Consider the following 21,419-nt stretch of genomic DNA (forward strand, 5'->3'; position numbering starts at 1 on the left):
AGGGGTAAAGCCGCGGAGCTGGCGCGCCTTCCTCGCGTTCCAGCGGAGCTTCCCTCTCTACCTGCCCGGCCCCCAGGCCGCCAGGATGTGGACCCTATAGAGATTCGCGAACATTTGGAGAAGAGGGGCAGGACAGAGGCTCCGGGCCTGACCCTTCCCACGCCGTCCTCCAAACAACCCTGGCTGGGTGGGGAGCCTTGCCCGTTCACGTGCATGTGTCCGTCCACACGGCAGTGTGCAGTGACCCTGGGTAACACGTGTGAACACACTCACGTGCTCACATGCACACGTATGTGGCCACACAAGAGGGTGCGTGCACATACTCAGGGAGGACCGTAGCCCGGACTCCCCTGGGTCGGGCTGGCCCGGGACTCGGAGGGGCGCGGCCGGTGCGGGGCTCGTGCTCCGGGGCGCGGGCTGAGGCGCGAGCCTGGCGCGCCCCTCGCCTGCGTCCCCACTGCCAGTTTCGTTGCCCCATCCGTGCAGGGCAGTGGTTGGGGCGCTCCTCGCTCTCCGCCCCCTCTGCTGAAAGAACACTGGCCCCCCACCCCACCTCCCCCCTCCTTGGTTTTGCGGCCGCGCCTTCTCCTCCCCCGCCCGGCTCCCGCCGCTCGCTTGCTCCCTCCCTCCCTCGGTCCCTCCTCCCTCCCCGGCTCGCTCCTCGCTCCTCACGCTCCCTCCCCGCGCCGCGGCAGAGCGCGGAGCCCGGGCGGGAGCCGGTGCGGGAGCCGGAGCGGGCGGCCGGCGACAGCGCAGGCGGCAGCGGCGGCGGGTCCCGGCCCCGGCCCCGGAGCGCGCGGAGTCCCCACCCGCGCGGCTCTGGCCCGTCTCCCGGCGCGGGGCTCCGAGCAGCATGCGCGGCCGCTGCCTGCCGGCCTCAGCCCTGGCCCCGGCCCCGCTGCGGAGCGCGCCTGGCCTCGACCCCGGCCCCAGCGGCAGAGGCGGCGGCGGCGGCTCCAGGCCGGCCCGGGGCGCAGAACCAGGCTCTCCGAATCCGCGTCGCGCGTCCTGAGCGCGCCCGCCCCTCCGCCCGCCGGGGCCGCGGCCTCCCGCCTCCCCACTCCCGCGCCCTTGCCCCGGCCCCGGCTCCGGCTCGGCTCCCGCCCGCTTGGGGCAGACAGACGGACAGACAGCCCTGCGAGGGCGCGTGGACGGCCGGGCGGAGGTGTCGGACGAGGAGGAGGAGACGGAGGAGGGGGCTGGGCAGGGGCTGAAGCCCGGCGGGGGAGACATGCGATTGGTGACCGAGCCGAGCGGACGGACGGTGCGCCCGACATGCAGGTGAGCCCGGCAGCCGCGGCCCAGCCCCGAGCGGGCAGCCCCGCGGCACGCTCCCGTGCAGGCCGCCGTTGGCCCGGTTGCGCCCTCCTGGGGCCGCGGGGCACCCCAGCGCCACCCAGATTCCTCTTTGGGGTCACAGATCTGACCCTCCTCAAGCCCCAGAAATGGAGACTCTTCCTTTCCCTTTTCTCCCACCCCAACAAATTCCTTGTTGGCTAGCTGGCATCCCAGAGCTGTGGAGGGGCCCTGCCGGGTTCCTAGTCCGGCTTGTCCACCGTCCCCCTTCCCCTTCTGAGCACCATTCATCCTGGAGGGTAAGCCCCTTGTTCAGCGGGGTGGCTGCCCCTCTCCTTAGATCGCAGGTACCCCCCCCCGCCCCCCGTACCCCTAGCCAGCGCTGGGCACTGGCTAGCTGGGGGATGCAGGCGAGGGACCAGTTTTCTCTACGGGCTCCAGCCTGGGCACCAGCTCCGTCCCCTGATCAGGAGCAACCCCCTTCCAGCTCGTGCCCAAGGAGGGGGGGAAAGGTGAAATGAGGGGTAGGAAGAGTGCAGGAGAGGGAGTTGGGATTGTGGAGGACCCAGGAACCCTTTAGGGGCCTCCCTTTGTCTGTCTTCAGCCCCGGTTTCTCACCTCCTCCTGCCCCACTTTTCATTCTGAGGCAGCCGGTGGGAGGTGGGAACCAGCTGAGAAAAGGGAGGTGAGGAGGGAGTGTCCTGTTCTGCCTCCCCACTCTCTGTGAGGTGGCCAAGGCACCCACAGAAGATGTGTCCCTCCAGGTGGCTTCCACTTTGAGGAGGGGTGGGGCCAGGCCCAGTGGACAGTCCCCTTCCTGTTCCTGCCTGGGATCCCAGCCCAGAGCCATCGGTCCCTGGTTGTGCTGGAGGCATCCCCCTTTGTTCTCCTGGTCCTGAATCTGGTGGGGGAGAAGGGGCGGGTGGGAGTGCTGTGGGAGTGCAGGAGGCCCTGAGGTGGGGGGCAGTGCCATCTGGGCCAGCCCCTTCCCTGCCAGCCCAGACCACCATCCGGCCCTCCCCTGCGTGGCCTGGGCGGCCAGAGGGTGCTCAGCCCAGCCTGGCCCGTGGCTCTGGGCTCAGCCCTGCTGGCCATTATGGCAACAGCTCCGGCATCGGTGCCTCCCATGCCCAGGGAGCAATGAGCTGGGGCACCCAGGCGGCATAGCGCCTGGGGCTTCCCCACATCCAGGGAGGAATGCCGGTGAGGGAAGAGAGGGTCAGCAGTTTCCAGACCCTTTGTCCTTATGTGGGACCTGGTCTGCCAGGACAGCTTGCCTGCTTTCTCCCCACTGCCTGAGGCAGGAGAGAGGGAATGAGGTTCCAGAAGGGGGAGACCAGGAACTCCCCGGAACCCAGATAGGGACTCCGGGCAGCACCCCTATGCTCCTATTGGAGGGGGGCTTAGCAAAGGTGAGGGTAGCCCCCCCTGTGATGCGCTCTTTGTCTCTGTCTCCTCCCCTACCCCCTGCCAATGAAGTATGAGATGGGCCTTGGTCAAGGCTGCAGTGCCTCCAGGGCCTTGAGTTAGAGTAAGTCTTCAATCCCTGGGGCCAGATTTGGGGGGATGGGTGTGTGCTCAAGGCCCAGGAATCTTGGCTTGTGGGCTGAGGGCTCCTGTGTTGACCAGGGAGAGACTGCTCTGCCCCTGGCAGTAGTCCTCTTTGATCCTAGTAGTCAGTTGCTCTATCCCCTGCCTCTGAGCACCCGTTTTTTTCCTTTACTAGATATTGTTTCCTAAAACTCAGCATTCCGGAGGGACACCAACAAAACCCAAATCCCAAATGACCCGAAACCTCCTGTGGCGGGGCGGGGGGGGGGGGGGTCATTGTTCTCATAAAGCCAGATGGGATCCCTGGTACCGGTGACGGCTCATCTGGTGCTGCTCTCCAGGTGCCCACCAAAGCAAATGGCTGGCGGATCACGACTGGGGCTGAGGGTACGTTCCTGGGGAGAAGTGAAGCAGTGCAGTGATTTACACCGGGTCCCATGGAGGCGTGAGGCGGCGTGTCATATAGTCCTGTGGGGCTAGTGAAAGGCCAGGGAGGGGAGGCAGTAGATGATGGTGACTTCAGTCAGAGCCTCGCCTTGCTAGCCAGGGTCTCCTGGTCTAGCTGTCCTCTGTGCGGCACTCTATGGAAAGATGGCACCTCCCGGCCACTGGGTTCCTCCCCACCCACCCGCCTTCCCAGTGGTTACCCATTGATGGCTCTCTGTTCCCTGCCCACCAGTGCCTCTATACACCCCCCTATGACCTGTCTTGCTGTCTTGGTCAGGCATCCCTACCCAGAGGCTCTCCTCTCTTCTTCTCCTGGCCCCTCCTCGAGGGAGCCTCCTTGTACCTCAGCATCTCTAAGTTACTGATCCCCCTCCTCCAGGCACCCACAGTGAAGAACCATTAGGTGCATTGGTTTGCACCTAATACTATACCAGCCGAATTAATTCATGTGTTTATTTTACACATCCTGGCTGAGCTGTTTAGCTCTGGACTAGGCCCTCTTATGGCTCCCTTGGATTGCCTTGAACACCCTGGGCCATCTTGTCCCCATCCCCTGGGCTCCCCTGATTGCCCCTGGGATAGGGAAAACATTGGGAGGCACCGGGGAGCAGCTATTGACTGGTGGCAAGGACTGCCTGGAGGGGACACAGTGTCTTCAGCCTGTATGGATGGACAGAGCTAGGTGACATCAAGCGTGCCCCAGGTGGGGTACTTAGCACACACAGGCACTCAGAGAAGGATGGGATTTGTTTGTGGGGGCTGAGGTAGTCAGGGGTCCACCAGAAGGAGAGAGACTGAGTAGGTCCTGAGGTGGTAGCAGACTTTGCAGAGACACAGAAAACAGAGGATTCCAGAACTGGGGACGGTTCTTTGTAGAAAGAGTGTGGTAAGGCAGGTTCATTTCCAAAAGCATTTGAGGCATTCTTGATACTGACCTCTGTTTATGCATTGGATGGATGGATGGATGGATGGATGGATGGATGGATGGATGAACGTCCTTGGGTGCTGTGGGCCCAGTAGAGCTCTGCTGCCCAACAATCTCATCTTCATGTTTGCTCGGTTCCTTTGATGTTACTTTATAGTGAACTTGTTGAGTGTGGACCCTGGGGCCAGATCCCTGGGTTCAGATCTCAGCTCCACCTCTGCCTAGTTACTTAATCTCACTGGGCTTCAGTCTCCTTAGCCACAAAGTGAGGATAGCAAGGGTATTTACCTTTAGGACCGGCAGGAGGATTAAGTATGCTAACATGCCAAGTGGTTAGAACAATGCCCAGTATACAGTAAACTCTCCAGAAATGCTCACTACTCATAGTTTAGATCAGTGATTTGTTCACAATCTTTTCCCTGTAACTGGTGCAAAGACTTGATTTTATAGCTGAGAAAACTGAGAGCCAGAGAGGTGGCATGACTTTCCCAAAGCCCCCAGCCCACAAAGCTGTCTAGAATGCCTTCCTTCTGACCCCTGGGGCTCAGGGCTCGCTGGTCTGGGCATGGCCTGGTGACTAGTTAACGTGTGTAGCGTTAGTGATAATAATAGAACAAACGTGGCAGCCCTATTCCCCAACCTGAACACCAGCACTTTAATAATGATGTACATCTTCCATGTGCTTCTCCTCACTTTATTCCTGGCCTCTTTCTCTGAGGCAGCCACTATCCTAACGGTCTGTTTAGCATCGCCTTGCCTTTTTAAAAATCATGCATTTTAATAGATAGACATTGTTCCGTTTGTATTACTTTTGAACTTTGTGAAAAGAACCTGAAACTGTTTGCAGCCCTCTAGAATTTGCTTTTTTTCTTCAACATCGTATTTGTAAAGCTTCCTCTATATTGTTGCGGATAATGGTAATGTAGTTCATTTATTTCCACTGATGCATAATGTTATGTGGTTTGAACATAACACAGTGTATTTATCATTCTTTTATTGATGGGCCTGTGGGTTGTTTCCCTTTTTGTTCTTACAGACAATACTGTCGTGAACCTTCTTGTCCTGTCTCCTGAGGCAGCGTGCAGAGTGTCTTGGGGCACACAGCTAGGAGCAGAATTGCTGGGCCATAGGGCATGTTCATATTCAGCTTTACTAGAAAATGTGCCAAAGTGTTTTCCAAGTTGGTTGTACCATTTATGCTTCCCCCCAGCAGGAGAGGAGTGTCGCCACTGCTCCCCACCCCTGCCAGTACTCAGTATGGTCAGCCCTCTCGGTTTTTACCAATTGATTGAGTGTAAAATGGTGTTACATTGTGGCCTTGGTTTGCATTTCTGGAATTCAAGGTTTCTGGTGTATGAAATGGGGGTTGAGAGGGCAGCAGCCAGCTTGTAACAGATGCTTAGGAAGCGATTGTCCTTTTTGTACGTCAGCATCTCCAGTTGTGGGGTGCTGTCTGTACAAGCCCTGAGCTCAGGGAGGGGCAGGAGCAGTCAGGAGGATTCCCCAGGGAAGTGGCGATGAAGGAGGAGGGAGCAAGGAGAGATTAAGTTCTGCACAGTTAAGCCAAAGGAACCCCCGTGGTTCTGTGTTCACCCCCAGGTTGGGCATGAGGTGATCCTAGCTTTGGAGAGGGGGAGAGCCCGTGCTTCATTATTTTAATAATGCACAGCCCATTTTAATAATGGCATTGGTGAGTGCTTAATAAGAGATTGGTGACCTGGAGAATGAATACTGGATGGAACAAACGTGTATTTGTTCTTCTTCATTCTCACCTCCTCGGGGAGTCCTCCCTGATTGCTCTTGCCCATTGCATGAATGAAGGGTGGCTGAGCAAGGTCGTTCCTGGATGTTAGCAAGGTCCCCCCCAGGAGGCCCTCTGTGTACCCACAGAGGCTGAGAAGCTTGGTGCTGGCAAGGTAATTTGAGGCTGCTCCCTCTGCCAGCCTGGTGCACCAACGATTGATTCCAGGCCGCTTTCCCCGCCCAGACCTGGGCCCCTGGAGCTGGTTAGAAACGAGCAATGGGGCTGGCGGAATAATTATGCCTATTTCATGTGACACCCAAATTGATTGCCGCCAGGGTGACATTACCAGGCCATTGTTCCTTGTCTCCAACCTCTTATTACATGTTATTAGGGTGTGTGGTGTGTGTGTGTTTTTCTATTTTTTCCCATTTCAGGGAATTAATCTCTCTCTGCCACCTCCTCTGCTTCCCCCTCCAGAGAACCTGCTCATGTCTCTGCGAGGGAGTGGGGCCCTGGCCAGCATGCTTCCTCTGCCCGGCCCAGCACAGGGCTGGAGATGCAGTTGGGAGGGACTGGCCATCTCACGTCCCTTTACTTAGGTGCGAGATGGGGGTATCTCAGAGCTAAGAGGGGCTGCTGAGGTGTGGATCCTAGCTGGCAGAGGGGTTTTCCTGCAGTGTCCCTGGTCCATAATGCTCTGCTTGCATACCTTTGATGGCAGGCTACTCACTCCCTACTCCCAAGGCAGATCTTCTATCCTGAGCCATCTGGTCTTCCGTTCGATACCTCACACGGAGCTGAATGGGCCTCCCCTAGGATTCTGCCTGTTGGTTTTGACTCCACCCTCTTGGCTTGCACTGGACTCTTTGCACCCTCTGCCTTCCCCTTAGAGATTTGCGGAGATGCCTCTCCCCACGCGTGGGCTTCTCACGAGCAGGCAGCTGCGTGATGGCAGCAGTCGTGCCTGAGCAGAACGTGGAACCTGTGTGTGTCTGACCAGAGGGGCGCCCCACCCCTTGATTCTGACTTCCGTGTACCAGGTTGGGAAAATGGGTTTTGGCAAGGGGTTGGACAAGACTCACTTGAGCAGAGAGGGCTTTGAGTAGTCAGTGGTGATAGAATGGCAAGAGGTTTTATTTATAAAACTGTCCATGTTATAAAAAAAAATTCACTGGGCCTCAGTTTGGATGTATTGGGGGTTGTTTTTAAATCTTTTCCCCTTCTTGAGGCAGAAATAACTCAAACCTTCACTTATCCCTGATCTAGCCCCATTGTGGTATCCTGTCTGGCATTATGTTGGGGAGAGATGCTGTAGTCAGGAGGCTGGGATTCTTCATAGGCCTTAGCCCTGAGATGCTGTGGGACCTAGGACAAATCCCTCAAGTTCTTGGGCCAAATTCCCCTCACCTGTGTGGTGGTCTCTGGGGTTACCATGCCTATAGAGGCAGACAAGTTCAGTAACCTTGGGCAGGTGAACTAGTGGCTTGGAGGCTCAGTTTCCTCATCAGTGAAGTGGGGTTAATGCTTCCTCCCTCACAGGGTATGTGGTGAGGGTTGGTGGGGTCATTCCGCAAAGCACTCAGTATATGGGTTCGATATAAATGTCTCTTTCCTTCCCTCTCTTTGAATTCTCTGCCTCCAGCCTTGAGAGGGCAGTGTGAAGTCTGCTGTCCCCTTTTCTGAATAAGGAGTTTGGAGCCCTGAGATATAAAGCCATTTGCCCACAATCATACCGCTCAGTAGGCCCTTGAACCTGAATCTGGGAAAGGCAGTATGCAAGCCTGCTCAGGACAGCCTTGGGTCCAACTGCCTCAGTCCTAATCCCAGCTCTGCCATCTGTTGCTGTGTAATTGGTGGCAAACTGCATCACCTCTCTGTGTCTCAGTTTTCTGATCTGTAAAATGGGGATAATAATGTCAGCCTAATAAGATTGCTGTGAAAATTGAACCAAGTTCACATTTGAGTTCATATTATGCTAGCTGTTTGACCTTGAGCAAGTTATAGAACCTGTTTTTGCTTCTGGTTTTCCCATCTGCAAAATGGGGATAATAACATAGCCTACTTCAACAAGTTGTGGTGGCAGAAATGAATTATTTTTTTTTAGTTTATTTGAGAGAGAGAGAGAATATGAGAGAGGGAGGGAGAGAGAGAATCCCAAGCAGGCTTCACACTGCCAGCACAGAGCCCGACACAGGGCTTGATCTCACGAACTGCAAGATCATGACCTGAGATGAAACCAAGAGTTAGACACTCAACCAACTGAGCCATCCAGGCACCCTAAGAAATGAATTTTTATACGGCAAGTGCTTAGAATAATGCCTGGCACACAAGAGGCCCTCATTATCATTATATTTATTAGGTCTCTGGCCTTCCAATGCCATACTGTTGCCCTCAGCAAGCTGCTCCCTGCCCTGGGCGGGCCTCTGAGGCTGTGAGCTCCTCCTCATTCAAGCTCAAGGCTGATAGCCCTCCCAGGGCTGGTTTCCAGGCTTCCAAAGCCTGAGACGGGCCAATCTGAGTTGTTCCCAAGGTAGAGGAGCCCTGAGGACTGGGGCAACCAGTATGCATGAGGGGATCTGCTAGGCACCTCCCAAGATGGCCTGGGTGGGGGATGGAGCCAGAGGCTTTCTGGGGCACCTCCTTGCCCCTTTGAGCCTATGTTGGTATCTTAGACTCAGAGAGGAGGTGTGAAGGGAGATGTAGGGGTACGGGACCTGGGTTTTCCTTGAGCCCCATCAGGTCACCACATGGGTGCTTGTCTACCCCTCCTCGATCCTGGGACAGCTCCAATCCAAGTAGGGGTGTTGTCCACTCAGGTGACCTCAGTACAGACAACTAAGAAGCTTCCTAGAACCAGTGGCTTTCTCCCACTTCCCCCAGGACAGCTCCTAGCTTCCCGGCTGGACTTTCACCTCAGAAGAAGTCTGTGAAGAGACAGGCAGCGCCCAGAGTGGTCCAGGGTCACCCAAGGTCATATGGCAGGGCAGGTGCACAGTGGGCCCTGATTGGAGCCCAGGCCTGGGACCCGTGAGCCCCATGCCCTTTGCTTACCCAGAAGAGGGCTTTTCTAGGCCTTGCCCCTCCCTTGCTCCTCCCCACCAAGCCGGCCACTCCTGGCGGGCAGAGCCTATACATAGAAAGCTTTAAACACTAAGATGCTTTGACAATTAAAATTCATAATTTATCCTAAAAATGGCCTGGAGCTGTGGGCTGGCCGGAAGGCTAGCAGCTCCTGAGATCAGCTGTGCTCCGGGGGGGTGGGCTGTGGGGTGGGCAGAGGCATCCCTCCCTCACATGCAGGGGGCAGGTGCTTGCCTAGGGCCACACACAGAGGCAGCTGGCCTAGCCAACGGGCAGGCAGTCACCCCGTGCCCAGTCAGCACCCTCCAGCTTGGCTGCGGCTGAGAGGCCGGGTGAGCACCTTTGGGAGAGGCTTGAGTTTCCAAATTCGTCTAAGAGATGGGGCTGGCGGCACTGGGCAAGGGAGGGTGTGGAGTGGTGGGAGGAGGGACAGCAGGCACACACACCCACACAGGCCACCCCCCTAAACACACACACACACACACACACACACACACACACACGCCCCAGGAGCCCAGCAACTCTGCCAAAACCAAGAGCAAGAGGAAAATAAAGAATTATACACGACAAAGGACATGACCTCAATTTTCTTCCAGGTTGATTTTTCTCTCCCTGTGGGGGGCAGCTGCAGGAGGAGGAGAAGGGAGAGGGAGAGGACAGGCCAAGGCGGGCAGACCAGCCCAGGAGGAGACAGACAGAGGCTGCCATGCTGCCCGCCCGCTGACCGCACAGACAGGATTTCTCCTGCCGGAGGCCAGCCTGGGCACCGGAACCTTCCTCTCTTAGGGTTCCCCGTCCACTCAAACTCCCTGTGCCAGGGGGCAGCCCTTGCCCAATTAGGCTGGCCAGGGACTGGGTTTCCCCCATTAGCTGCTCACACCTTAAACTATTATCAGCCATTCACACCTCAGCAGGGATTAGCCCTAGAAAGCTAGAATGGAGTGGCTTTAGAAGGAGCCGGGGAGGAACCATCTGGATTTGGGGTAGGAGAGAAGCAATTAGGAGTCCCTGGGTGCTTTCCACCCCTGCACACCTTTGCTAGCATATTCCCTCCCTCGAAAGTGCCTTCCCCCTGCTCCCTTCTTGGCCTGTGGAAATGTATTTGTGTTCAGCCTGAGCTCTCATGACACCTCCTCCTCCAGGAAAGCCCTAGGAGGGGCTGTTCTCAGGAGTTGCTTGACTGGCTCTCTCTGCCCCTTTGAGGATGGGTGAGGTTCTGTCAGCCCTGGCCCTGCCCTGGGGGTTCTCAATCTGGGGGACACAGAGGAGGCTGCAGAAGCTCCAACAGGGAGGAAGGGAGAGAGCGAACACAGCAGTGGCGGGCGCTCCTCGGACACCGGACACGGCAGAGATCAGAGGGGTTCCCAGGAGGGTGACCCCTTCTTGAGCTGGATTCTGAAAACTGAATGTGAGAGCTCTGGGCACGTGGTGGACAGCCAGCCATTGCTAGGGGAGAAAGACCCCGACCTAGGGTGACTGTTGAGGGCTTTGTAGCCAAGCCTCATGCCACCCCCACCTCCACCCCTCCCCCGGCCACATGGCCACGGCTGCCTCTGAGCCGATACTACACTTCCCACTAACACACTTCATCCTTTCATGAAATGGATCCAGTGGCTCCATGTCCTGGAGCTGAAGGCAAAGAAGGGACCCCAGGCAGGCAGGGACTTGGGGACAGGGCAGGCCACGAGGAATCTGCCACTGTTCTTTGGTCACCCTGCATGGGTGCCTTCACTTTTCTGAGTAATCCAACCTACCTCATGGGGTGGTGGTCAGGACAGGAGATGTAACGGGCCCAGGGCTTGGGACATGCAGCGTGTGCACAGGAGCTCAGGAAATGGGAGTCGAACCTGTGGGGCAAGCTCTCGCTCCGTGTTCCCCTGACCCGGGCCAACCTTCCCTGCCCACTGTCCCAGGTGCCCGTCTTTCTCCTCCGTGTTCTCTGACTCTCTCTTCTCCTCCCTGTCTTTCCTGCATGGCCCTCTGTGTGTCTTTTCTTCTCTATTGCTGTCACCTTTCTTCTTCTGCTCTTCCACGTATTTCTTGGTGGCAGAGCTGGATAGGGCCGTAGGCAGACGTTCTGATGCCCTCAGCCCCCTCCCCAGGTCCACCAAGTCCCTCGTCCCTCCTCACTCCCTCCTGCTGCAGACCCAGTCGTAGTAGGATGTCAGGACAGGAGGTGAGGGGGCATATGCCCACCTCATTTGCACGAGGGGCAACAGCCCACCGCGATTGCTCAGGTCACAAAGCCAGGCTGACACCCAGAGGCCCCGAGCCCCCAGCAATGGCAGCGGGCACCTCCATGCCAGGGACCTTGTGCCTGTGTATTCTGGGGAGTCCCTGAAGAGTGCTGAGTGGAAGCACCATGAAATATTGATACCATAAACCTAAAATGACAAAACCTTCCATTCTGTGCTGCAGCCCACCCCAAATTAGGTGAGATTCTAGCACGGACAATGGCAGCAGGCACAGGAGAAGAAACTCAGTGTGTTCAAAGTGCACAGTCGAGGAACAGGTCGGGTCTGGGGGGCAGGGCGCCTACCTGAGCTCTCTAAGGGCATGCCCCCCCCCCCCAACCCTGGGGCCTTCCCCAGCACTGCCCTGACAGGCCTGCCCCTCCCTGCTCTGCCTGTGTGTCCAGAATTCCCGCTTCACACCAGGCAGCTCTCGGGCAGGCAAGCTGACCAGGGGGAACAGAGCTCTGCTGCCCCCTAACTTTGTGCCTAGGCCTGAGGGCGAATGAATTCCCTTCAGGAAGGCTGAGTTCTTATCTGTCAAATGGCTACAAAATAATCTCTTTTGAATGCTGCCTTAGGAGATGGAATGACCCTCACCCTCTCCCCAAGTCTACTCACGGGTGATCTGATGCCCCTTCTGTCCCCACCAGTCCCCTTTCCCATCCTGAGCCCCACAGGGGACAGCCCCACTGGGGAGCCTTTCAGATAGATCCTTCCGGGCCTGGTGGAACTGCAGTTTGGGGCCTGAGCCCCCACTCCTCCTCTAACCAGGTTTGAGAATGTTGACTTTCTAGCTGGTGAAAGTCATTTTCTGTTGTGGGCTCCCTCAGAGAGCCTGGAATCCAGCCCCTCACTGTACCGGGAGGAAATAAACCAGAGAGGGCAGGCCTTGCCCAAGGTCACACAGCAGAGTAGGGGTGGCCGAAGAACCATTTGGGGCCAGAGTGGGGAGCAACTGAGCCAGGCATATATGCCCCAAGATAGGAGTGAGAGTGTGATGGTGGAGGCAGCCCTTTGCAGATCAGGTCTGACAGCTCAGCTTCTCTCACCACTCTGGGATCGGGAGGGCTCAGGCTGCTGTGGGGTCTGAACATTGTGCCCCGGGCACAGCACTCCCTTTGCCTGCCCACCTGCCTGCTTTCGATGTTTATTCCCTTTGTATTTATTGGTCCAATTTTTAAACTCTTGCTCTTGTGGGAAGCCCTTCAGGGGGCAAGGATCCAAAATAAAACGCTGATTAAAATGCATAAAACACTTCGCTGCAATTGCAGGAGTAACCAGCGGGATTCGCCCTGCCAGGAAGGCAGGAGCACACTGCCCACTCAGCAGTTCTGGTGACCCCCTCAGACACAGCCCTGTCAGCACCCCTCAATGACAGGGGCCCCCTGGGGGTGTCAGACCAGGAGACTAGGCCCCGTGTGCTGTGCTCCTGCCGTGCCAGCTCGGGCAGGCTTCTTAACCTCTCCAGGCCTCAGTTTCCCCACCTTTCAGGACAGCCACATGTAAAAGGTGAGGGATGAGGCAATTAGGAGGATGTACCCTTCTGAAGCTATCTTGGTCCTGGGGAGCATGGCCTGTCGTCTGCGGGTCTAACTGCCAGGCCGGAGTGTGGCAGCCACACCAAGCAATGCTTTTCCATCGACGTATGTGAACTCTCCGGTCTGTCATTGCTCAGCGGGCCTGCTCACTCACAGGGCCTCAACCCCTGCACAAACTCTTGCATACATTCTTTCAGAGGACACCCCTGGGCGCTGCTCTGTGAGACAGAAGCACCCGTGACTGTTTGATCCAGGATTAAGCATACATCATGGGCGCGGCGCCAGGCGCTGAGGAGCTGAGTGTATTTGCCTCTTTGTTCAGGTTCCCAGGAAGCTCTCACCTTTAGTCGCTATGCATGACTTCGTGGGATTCTTTCCTCACTGGCTGGCTTTATCTTTTTATCTTGTTGCATAATGTTTTCTGTCAGTTGTCTCAAGTTATTTTTAGAACAAGGTGTGCTCTACAGCAGTTACGTAACGTCACTACTAATAAGTGTAAGGTGCTTCAGTGTCGTGGGAAAGAGATGATTTCTGAATGCATAGGTTCCGGATGGCTTCGTGGAGGAGGCGACATTTGGAAAAGGAGGTCACAAAGGCTGCTAGGGCAGGAGGCTGGGAGAGTCCTCCAAAAGCAGATGGTTTAGAGCCAGGACAAGGTGGGGACACCTGGGTGGTTTCACGGAGCAGACTGGTGGCAGAGGAGTACGTGGGTAGGTTGAGGCAGGGTGGTGGTGGCTTTGAATGCTTTATTCTCGTGTATGTGAGGGACTTATCAGCGTCTCAGGTGCCCTGTGCCATTTCTGTCCCCCCGTCAGTCCTCAGCCCCCTCTCCAGCAGCCCCCACTTCGCCCACCAGCCCAGCCCTGAGCTGGGCGCTAAAAGTCCTATTTACCTCTCCGGGTCCCCAGCCTCATACCCGTGCCGGCCCCAGCTGCCGGCGCAATTACTTATTGATCGCCTGTCAGGATGTTTGCTTTTCTGGTGGGTGACTGGAGCATGTGTGACTGTGGAAAATGGCCTGGTGGGGGTGGGGTGGGGGAAGCTGAACCACAAGAGTCTGGAGAGAGGATGAGAGGGGCTGAGGGGAGGGGGGTGGGCAAAGCCGTTGGGGATGACAAAACCTTGCAGATTCCATAACATGTCAGTAACACCCAGAGCCCTCTCAGGTTAATCAGTCACTTAGTCGATCAACAACCAGGGAGCACTGTCAGCCCTGGGAGACTGCGGGAGCACCGGAAGTTGTGTGGCATGTCTCGCAGACTAGAGCTCTGGTCCCAGATCCACCCCCTTCTACAGGCTGGGTTTCCTTGGGCAGTCACAGGCTCTTTGAGCCCCCCTTGCCTGAAGAGTTGAAGTGTGGGTGACAAGACCTGTGGCCTTGAAAGCAGAGGCTCTGTACAGGTGTGTGTCGGGGTGAGGGTGTGCTGGGAGAGGTGGGAGAAGGGCCTGATCAGGGGCAGAGATGTGGGGCCCTCCCAGCCTGGGCGTCCCCTTCCTGTGGTGAGCCCCCCTTGGCACCATGTGTGTGGGGTGTGTGAACAGGGCAGAGGCCCAAGGGTGGCATGTGAGCAGTTGGGCTATTGTTTGGCCCCCAGAGACCACCTGGCCCAACCCCTGGGGTTTCAAGAAGTCCAGACTAGCCCTCCTAGCTCCCTGCTGACCTTGCTGTTCCATGGGGTGGAACAGAGGAGGGAAGGAGGAGGTGGCAGAGGCAGTCTGGGCACAGGTGGGAGCAAGTAGCCTCTCAACACAGCTGGGGGAGAGTCACGGGGGTGGAGGGGGCGGGGAGGCTCACTCCCGCACACCCCTTGCTTACTCCACCTGCAGCCTGTACTCAAGCTGGGCCCCCTCCTGGTGCCACTACCCCTGTCACGGCCACCCAAGCCTGTCGTGTTCCTCAGGGCCCAGCTGTAACGAGCCTTGCGTCCTCAGTGCCACAGTGTGGACGGGCGCCTCCAGCTGCCGCTGCCGTTCTGGGCTATGGGAATCTGAATGCTCCCACCTCAGACTAGCAGCCTCACAGAACCCCGGCTCCAGGAGGAGTGTGATCGGAACCCCCAGAGACAGATGGGAGGCATCAGGGTAGAGTCCTGGGTTCTGGCGGCTGTGCCCTCCACTGATCCAGAAACCCCATTGGGAAGCAAATTAATGCACACTGACAGGTGCCACTGGGTTTGCTGATATCCCAGGACTCTTGGGCTGGGGACTCAGCTGCAGTGCTGGTGAGGAGGACGCCGTGGTGTCTGTGCCTGAGGAAGTTCAGGCTAAAGGCTGAGAGGGTGGCCCCCAGCAGCCTCAGAAGCCCTGGCCTGACGGCCTGGGGACCAGACATGCTCCTCTGCAGGCTGTTTCCAGAGGCTTCAGCCTTTGGGCCCCTTTGATTCCCTCGGTGAGCCCCGAGGCCACTCAGCAGGTCCGGCTTTCTCCCTGATGAGCACCAGGGGAAGCTGAGGCTCGGGGCATGGGGTGGGGTACTGGGTGTGTGCCTGGATCACATTGCCTGTAAAATGTAAACTGTAAAGGAGGTGGATGCCACCTGGGGTGCCGATGTCAGGCTCTTCTGAGGTGACCCTGTCCTTTCAGGGAACCCCCTCAATCCCAGGGGTGCTGGGAAATTCCTTGGGAGTGCTCTGGGCAGGATAGGGAGCAAGGAGGAAGCAGCACGGGGTGGCAGGAGGCTCTCCGGCTTGGGCATCGGGACCTCACTGTGGGGTTCCAGGAGCGACCTATACCACTGTGGACCCCCAGCTCTCCGTGTCGGGGACATTCTAACAGGGGCAGGAGGGCACAGACTGGGGTCCAGACAGACCCTTTCCTCTAACCGCCCCCTCTGTCCTGTGCTTGCTCCTGGCTGCAGGTGAGCGAGAGGATGCTGGCGGGGGGCGCGAGGAGCATGCCCAGCCCCCTCCTGGCCTGCTGGCAGCCCATCCTCCTGCTGGTGCTGGGCTCGGTGCTGTCAGGCTCCGCCACGGGCTGCCCGCCCCGCTGCGAGTGCTCGGCCCAGGACCGCGCCGTGCTCTGCCACCGCAAGCGCTTCGTGGCGGTTCCAGAGGGCATCCCCACCGAGACCCGCCTGCTGGACCTGGGCAAGAATCGCATCAAAACGCTCAACCAGGACGAGTTCGCCAGCTTCCCACACCTGGAAGAGCTAGAGCTCAACGAGAACATCGTGAGTGCCGTGGAGCCCGGCGCCTTCAACAACCTCTTCAGCCTCCGGACGCTGGGGCTGCGCAGCAACCGCCTGAAGCTCATCCCCCTGGGCGTCTTCACCGGCCTCAGTAACCTGACCAAACTGGACATCAGCGAGAACAAGATCGTCATCCTGCTGGACTACATGTTCCAGGACCTGTACAACCTCAAGTCGCTGGAGGTCGGCGACAACGACCTCGTCTACATCTCCCACCGAGCCTTCAGCGGCCTCAACAGCCTGGAGCAGCTGACACTGGAGAAATGCAACCTGACCTCCATCCCCACCGAGGCGCTGTCCCACCTGCACAGTCTCATCGTCCTGAGGCTCCGGCACCTCAACATCAACGCCATCCGGGACTATTCCTTCAAGAGGTTGTACCGGCTCAAGGTCTTGGAGATCTCCCACTGGCCCTACTTGGACACCATGACACCCAACTGCCTCTATGGCCTCAACCTGACATCCCTGTCCATCACACACTGCAATCTGACCGCCGTGCCCTACCTGGCTGTGCGCCACCTGGTCTATCTCCGCTTCCTCAACCTCTCCTACAATCCCATCGGCACCATTGAGGGCTCCATGCTGCATGAGCTGCTACGGCTGCAGGAGATCCAGCTGGTGGGCGGGCAGCTGGCTGTGGTGGAGCCCTATGCCTTCCGCGGCCTCAACTACCTGCGTGTGCTAAACGTCTCGGGCAACCAGCTGACCACACTGGAGGAGTCAGCCTTCCACTCGGTGGGCAACCTGGAGACGCTCATCCTGGACTCCAACCCGCTGGCCTGCGACTGCCGGCTCCTGTGGGTGTTCCGGCGCCGCTGGCGGCTCAACTTCAACCGGCAGCAGCCCACCTGTGCCACGCCCGAATTCGTCCAGGGCAAGGAGTTCAAGGACTTCCCAGACGTGCTCCTGCCCAACTACTTCACCTGCCGCCGTGCCCGCATCCGGGACCGCAAAGCCCAGCAGGTGTTTGTGGACGAGGGCCACACGGTGCAGTTTGTGTGCCGGGCAGATGGCGACCCGCCACCCGCCATCCTCTGGCTCTCACCCCGCAAGCACCTGGTCTCGGCCAAGAGCAACGGGCGGCTCACAGTCTTCCCCGACGGCACGCTGGAGGTGCGCTACGCCCAGGTACAGGACAATGGCACGTACCTGTGCATCGCGGCCAACGCGGGCGGCAACGACTCCATGCCGGCCCACCTGCATGTGCGCAGCTACTCGCCCGACTGGCCCCATCAGCCCAACAAGACCTTCGCTTTCATCTCCAACCAGCCGGGCGAGGGAGAGGCCAACAGCACCCGAGCCACCGTGCCTTTCCCCTTCGACATCAAGACCCTCATCATTGCCACCACCATGGGCTTCATCTCTTTCCTGGGCGTCGTCCTCTTCTGCCTGGTGCTGCTCTTTCTCTGGAGCCGGGGCAAAGGCAACACGAAGCACAACATCGAGATCGAGTACGTGCCCCGCAAGTCGGACGCAGGCATCAGCTCTGCCGACGCGCCCCGCAAGTTCAACATGAAGATGATATGAGGACGGGGCGGGGGAGGGGCAGGGACCCCCCGGGCTAGCCGGGCAGGGGAAGGGGCCTGGCCGCCATACGCTCGCTCCTCGATCCTTCCCGCCTCTCCCTGCCCCTCCACACACACTCTATTTCTTCCTCCCAGCCCCGTTCCCTGCTGCCCGCCCCCCCCCCCCCCCCCCCCCGCCGGCCCTCACCGCCTGCCCTCTTCCTAGCAGGACCTCAGCAGTCCAGGCCTGGGGACCCACCTGCACAGGGGCACTCCTTGACAGACTGGAGTCGGAAGCTGACAGACCGACATGCAGCACAGTCAATAATTCAATAAAAAAAGTTACGAACTTCCTCTGTAACTTGGGTTTCAATAATTATGGATTTTTATGAAAACTTGAAATAATAAAAAGAGAAAAAAAAACACTATTTCCTATAGCTAGTCGGAATGCAAACTTATGACGTCCTGATTGCTCCAGGGCCCTCTTCCAACTCAGTTTCTTGTTTTTCTCTTCCTCCTCCTCCTCCTCCTTCTCTTCCTCCTTTCTCTTCTCTTCCCCTATGGGGAGGGATCACTCAGGAAAACAGGAAAGGAGGTTCGAGCCCCACCTGCCCGGGCGACCGACACAAGCAGGCAGCGGGGCAGGTGCGGGCCCAGCTCTGAGCTGGCTGTTTGCAGGGAGCAGGTGGAGGAGACAGGGCTGCCTGAAGGGGGTGGGGGCTGTCTGCCAAGCTGCCAGGAAGCACTACTGCCAGGGGTTGGGGGGCCTGGCTCGGGTGTGGCCGAGACTCTGGACAGAGGCTGGGGTCCTCCCGGAGGACAGCACAGTCAGTGGAGAGAGCCAGGGGCTGGAGGCGGGACAGAGGCCTAACTTCTGGTCCCAGCTCTGCTGCTGACTTACTGTGTGGCTTCAAACAGGTCATTGACCCTCTCTGGGCCTCAGTCTCCACATCTGTACAAATGGAAACGTTACTCCCCGCCCTGCCTACCTCACAGGGCTGTTGTGAGGAATTGATGAGATGATGTATGTGAAACACTTTGTAACCTGTAAAGCGCTGTGCACATGTGTGGGTGACTGTTCTCATTATGGTCATTATTATCTCACTGTCGGGGATGGGGCTCCCGAAGGGATCTCCATGGGGTCAGGGTTGGGGGCACACCAGGGGAGGGCCGCTCCAGGGACTTTCAGAGGCTCCTCCCAGGACAGTGGTCCAGGCCACCACCAACCATACTCTGAGCCTAGTCTGGGCTCTGAAGAGTCATGGGTTTGGGGGTAGGATCCAGGCACTCAAACTGACCTAGAGGGTCAGAAGCAGCCCCGCCCATTCACACCAAACCCAGCCACTCCAGACTCGGCCCTGGAAAGGCATGTCCCGGATGACAGAAGTACAAAGAGCCAGCCAGGTCACCTTGTAACTTGCCCTGACACCGTGGGCCCTGGCTCGAGAAGCTGGGCCAACGACCCATGTGCTCACCCCCATCCCCATCAGGCAGGGGGGGCCCACCAGGGTAGGGAGGCCTGGCTTCTCCCCTCCGAGTTTCCTCTTTCTCCTCAGGGACTACTCGGATTCAGCCCCACAGTGGGCCCAGGATGACCCTGCTCCCTGTTAGTCCTCAGGCTAGAGGAGAATCCGGTGATGCAGACTTAGCTGAACGTGAAGGGGAAGCAGTGGGGAGGTCAGCACTTGACGACAAGACTTCAGAATATAGCTCCTCCATCCGGGGCTCTTCCTGGGGCTCACACCCCCAACCCAAGCTGGCACGGACTAGGTAGCTGCATGCCTAGCACCTTCTAAACCAAACCTCTGGTGGGGTGGCCTGGTGAGCAGGGTCTGGCAGGGGGTTGGCACTCATTTATTCATTCATTCATGCATTCATTCATTCACTCACTCATTCATTCATTTGATCCACAGATGTACCCGAAAGCCTGCTCTGCTCTTGGTTCCCAGCTGATGCAGCTTACAGCCAACAGCTGGGACAGACTGCCCCGATCCACCTCTCTCAGCAACAACCCCAGGACTGTCCCTGATTCTGGGTAAACCTCAAGCCCTTGGAACTATGGTTTTATCCCTTGGAAGAAACAGGAACATCTCTCCATAGGCTTTTGGAATGTTGGTGTGGAAAGGTTGATGGTCCCTGCAGAGCAGCCTAGACTAGTGATTATAGGCTCTGAGGTTTGAGGTCAGATCTGGGTTTGAGGTCCTGTTCTAGCACTTACTAGCTGTTTGGGATTGTTACTTAACTCCTCCGAACCTCAGTCTGCTTATCTGTAACATAAAGATGATCTTACTACTTTTGGTCGTTAGGACGTTAAATGAAGGAGCATAGGTGTATTTGTTGATTGATGTGGTGCCGGGCACTCAGTGAGCCCTCTACCAGTGGGGGTGGTGATTACTATCAAGGCCAACTCCGGTACAGATGCAGAGACTGAGGACCAGAGAGGGTGGTAGCTTATTGAAAGCCACACAGCTTCTAGGTGACAGGACCAGGGCCTGGGAGTTCCAGAGTCCCAGAGCGATAGCCTTCTAAGCCTGGCTTGGGACTTCTTAGAGCCAGGCCCAGGGACTCCCATCGGCAGGAGACCACAGGGGCACAGGAGCATGGAGGGGAGTCCTTGAGCAAGGGGGTGGCTTGTACACCTACAAGAGGCCAGTGGTATCACTTGAGGCCCCACGACCCTGAGAGGGCTGCTCACCTCCAGGGAGAGACCAGAGCACAGACTCTCCATAACCCCAGCTCTAGATACCTTGGTGGGCACTGTTCTCCCTCAGGAGCCAATGGGAGCCAGTGGCTGACAGTGGGATTGTTACTTAACTCCTCTGGGATGCCTGGGGCTTCACAAGGTCTGGGAAGAGGGCCAATTTATTCTCGGCTACCATGAGGCAGCCAGACCTCTGAGGAAACTCAAGGACACAAGAAAATTGTGAGGTTGTTTTCGGATCGGGGAGAGAGTCATTTTGGGGGAATGTGAACGCCCAGGGCGGGCGGCTGGGTTGGCCCGAGCAAAGGCAGCCTGGGCTTTAGTACTACCCCTTCTTAGCTGTGGGACCTCCTGTAGAAAAGAGGAATGGACTCGACTGCTAAGAGCCCTGGCCAGATTTAACGGGGGAATAGGCTGAAAAGTCAGGCTGAAGAGGTTACTTTCTCTATGGCCTGAGAGCCTCTGATGGGGAAAGAGGAGGAGCAGGTATTCTCAGCCCCAACTGTGTGTGAGGCACACCCACCTCTGGGAGCCTGTTGCACACAGTCCTAGTTAGGTCTGCCTCAGACCCAATGGGGTTGTGGGGTCCAGATGTCCTGCCTGATAGGAGGCTGGCTGCTCTGCTCACCCCTCAGCCTGGGTCCAAGCTATTGGGGAAAAGGCAAGATAATCCTGAGAGTCCAGCCTGATTTCCAGGGGACCGAGACCAGAGGCAGCCTCCAGGCTTGCTCCTCCAGGAGACAGGGGTGCCTTGAAGAGAAGGGTGGTAGGACTGGGAGCCTACCTTGGGCAAGCGAGTGAATGTGGACAAAGACGGCACCCAGCTGGGTGAGTATTAGCAGCCAGCACCCGGATCACCACCACCTCTGCCCCACCTCTGCTTTACCCTTCACAAGCCCCTCTCTGGGGCTCAGAGAGGGGAAGTAACCCCCTCAGAGTCACACAGCAGAGTGATGGCTGGGGCGTGGGCTTTGGAGTCAGGCAGACCTCAGTTTAAATTCCATCTCAGGTGTGACAACTGTTTGGTGTGCAATAATCACCACCATTATTAGCATGGCATCCTTATGGACAAGCAGGGGAGTGGTAGTTGAACTCAGGAACCGAGAAAGGAAGGGACTGTATGGGGGACAGTGAGGGAGCTGAAACTTCAAATGAGATCGGGGTAGAAGCCAAGCCTGGTGATGCCCTCCGAATTGCCCCTGAAGGCTCA

The 21,419-nt window shown here is 57.6% G+C and overlaps 1 protein-coding gene across 1 annotated transcript; it reads left to right on the forward strand.

Moving 5' to 3' along the window:
- The first annotated feature begins 792 nt into the window (after window positions 1–792).
- On the forward strand, window positions 793–18,576 carry LINGO1 (leucine rich repeat and Ig domain containing 1). The gene is made up of 2 exons (XM_049613915.1): window positions 793–1,281; window positions 15,674–18,576. Exons 1-2 carry the CDS (start codon window positions 1,276–1,278, stop codon window positions 17,528–17,530), a joined length of 1,863 nt encoding a protein of 620 aa, XP_049469872.1. The 5' UTR covers window positions 793–1,275; the 3' UTR covers window positions 17,531–18,576.
- The last annotated feature ends 2,843 nt before the right edge of the window (window positions 18,577–21,419 follow it).

Source organism: Panthera uncia (genome assembly GCF_023721935.1).
Source record: "Panthera uncia isolate 11264 chromosome B3 unlocalized genomic scaffold, Puncia_PCG_1.0 HiC_scaffold_1, whole genome shotgun sequence".
NCBI lineage: Eukaryota > Metazoa > Chordata > Mammalia > Carnivora > Felidae > Panthera > Panthera uncia.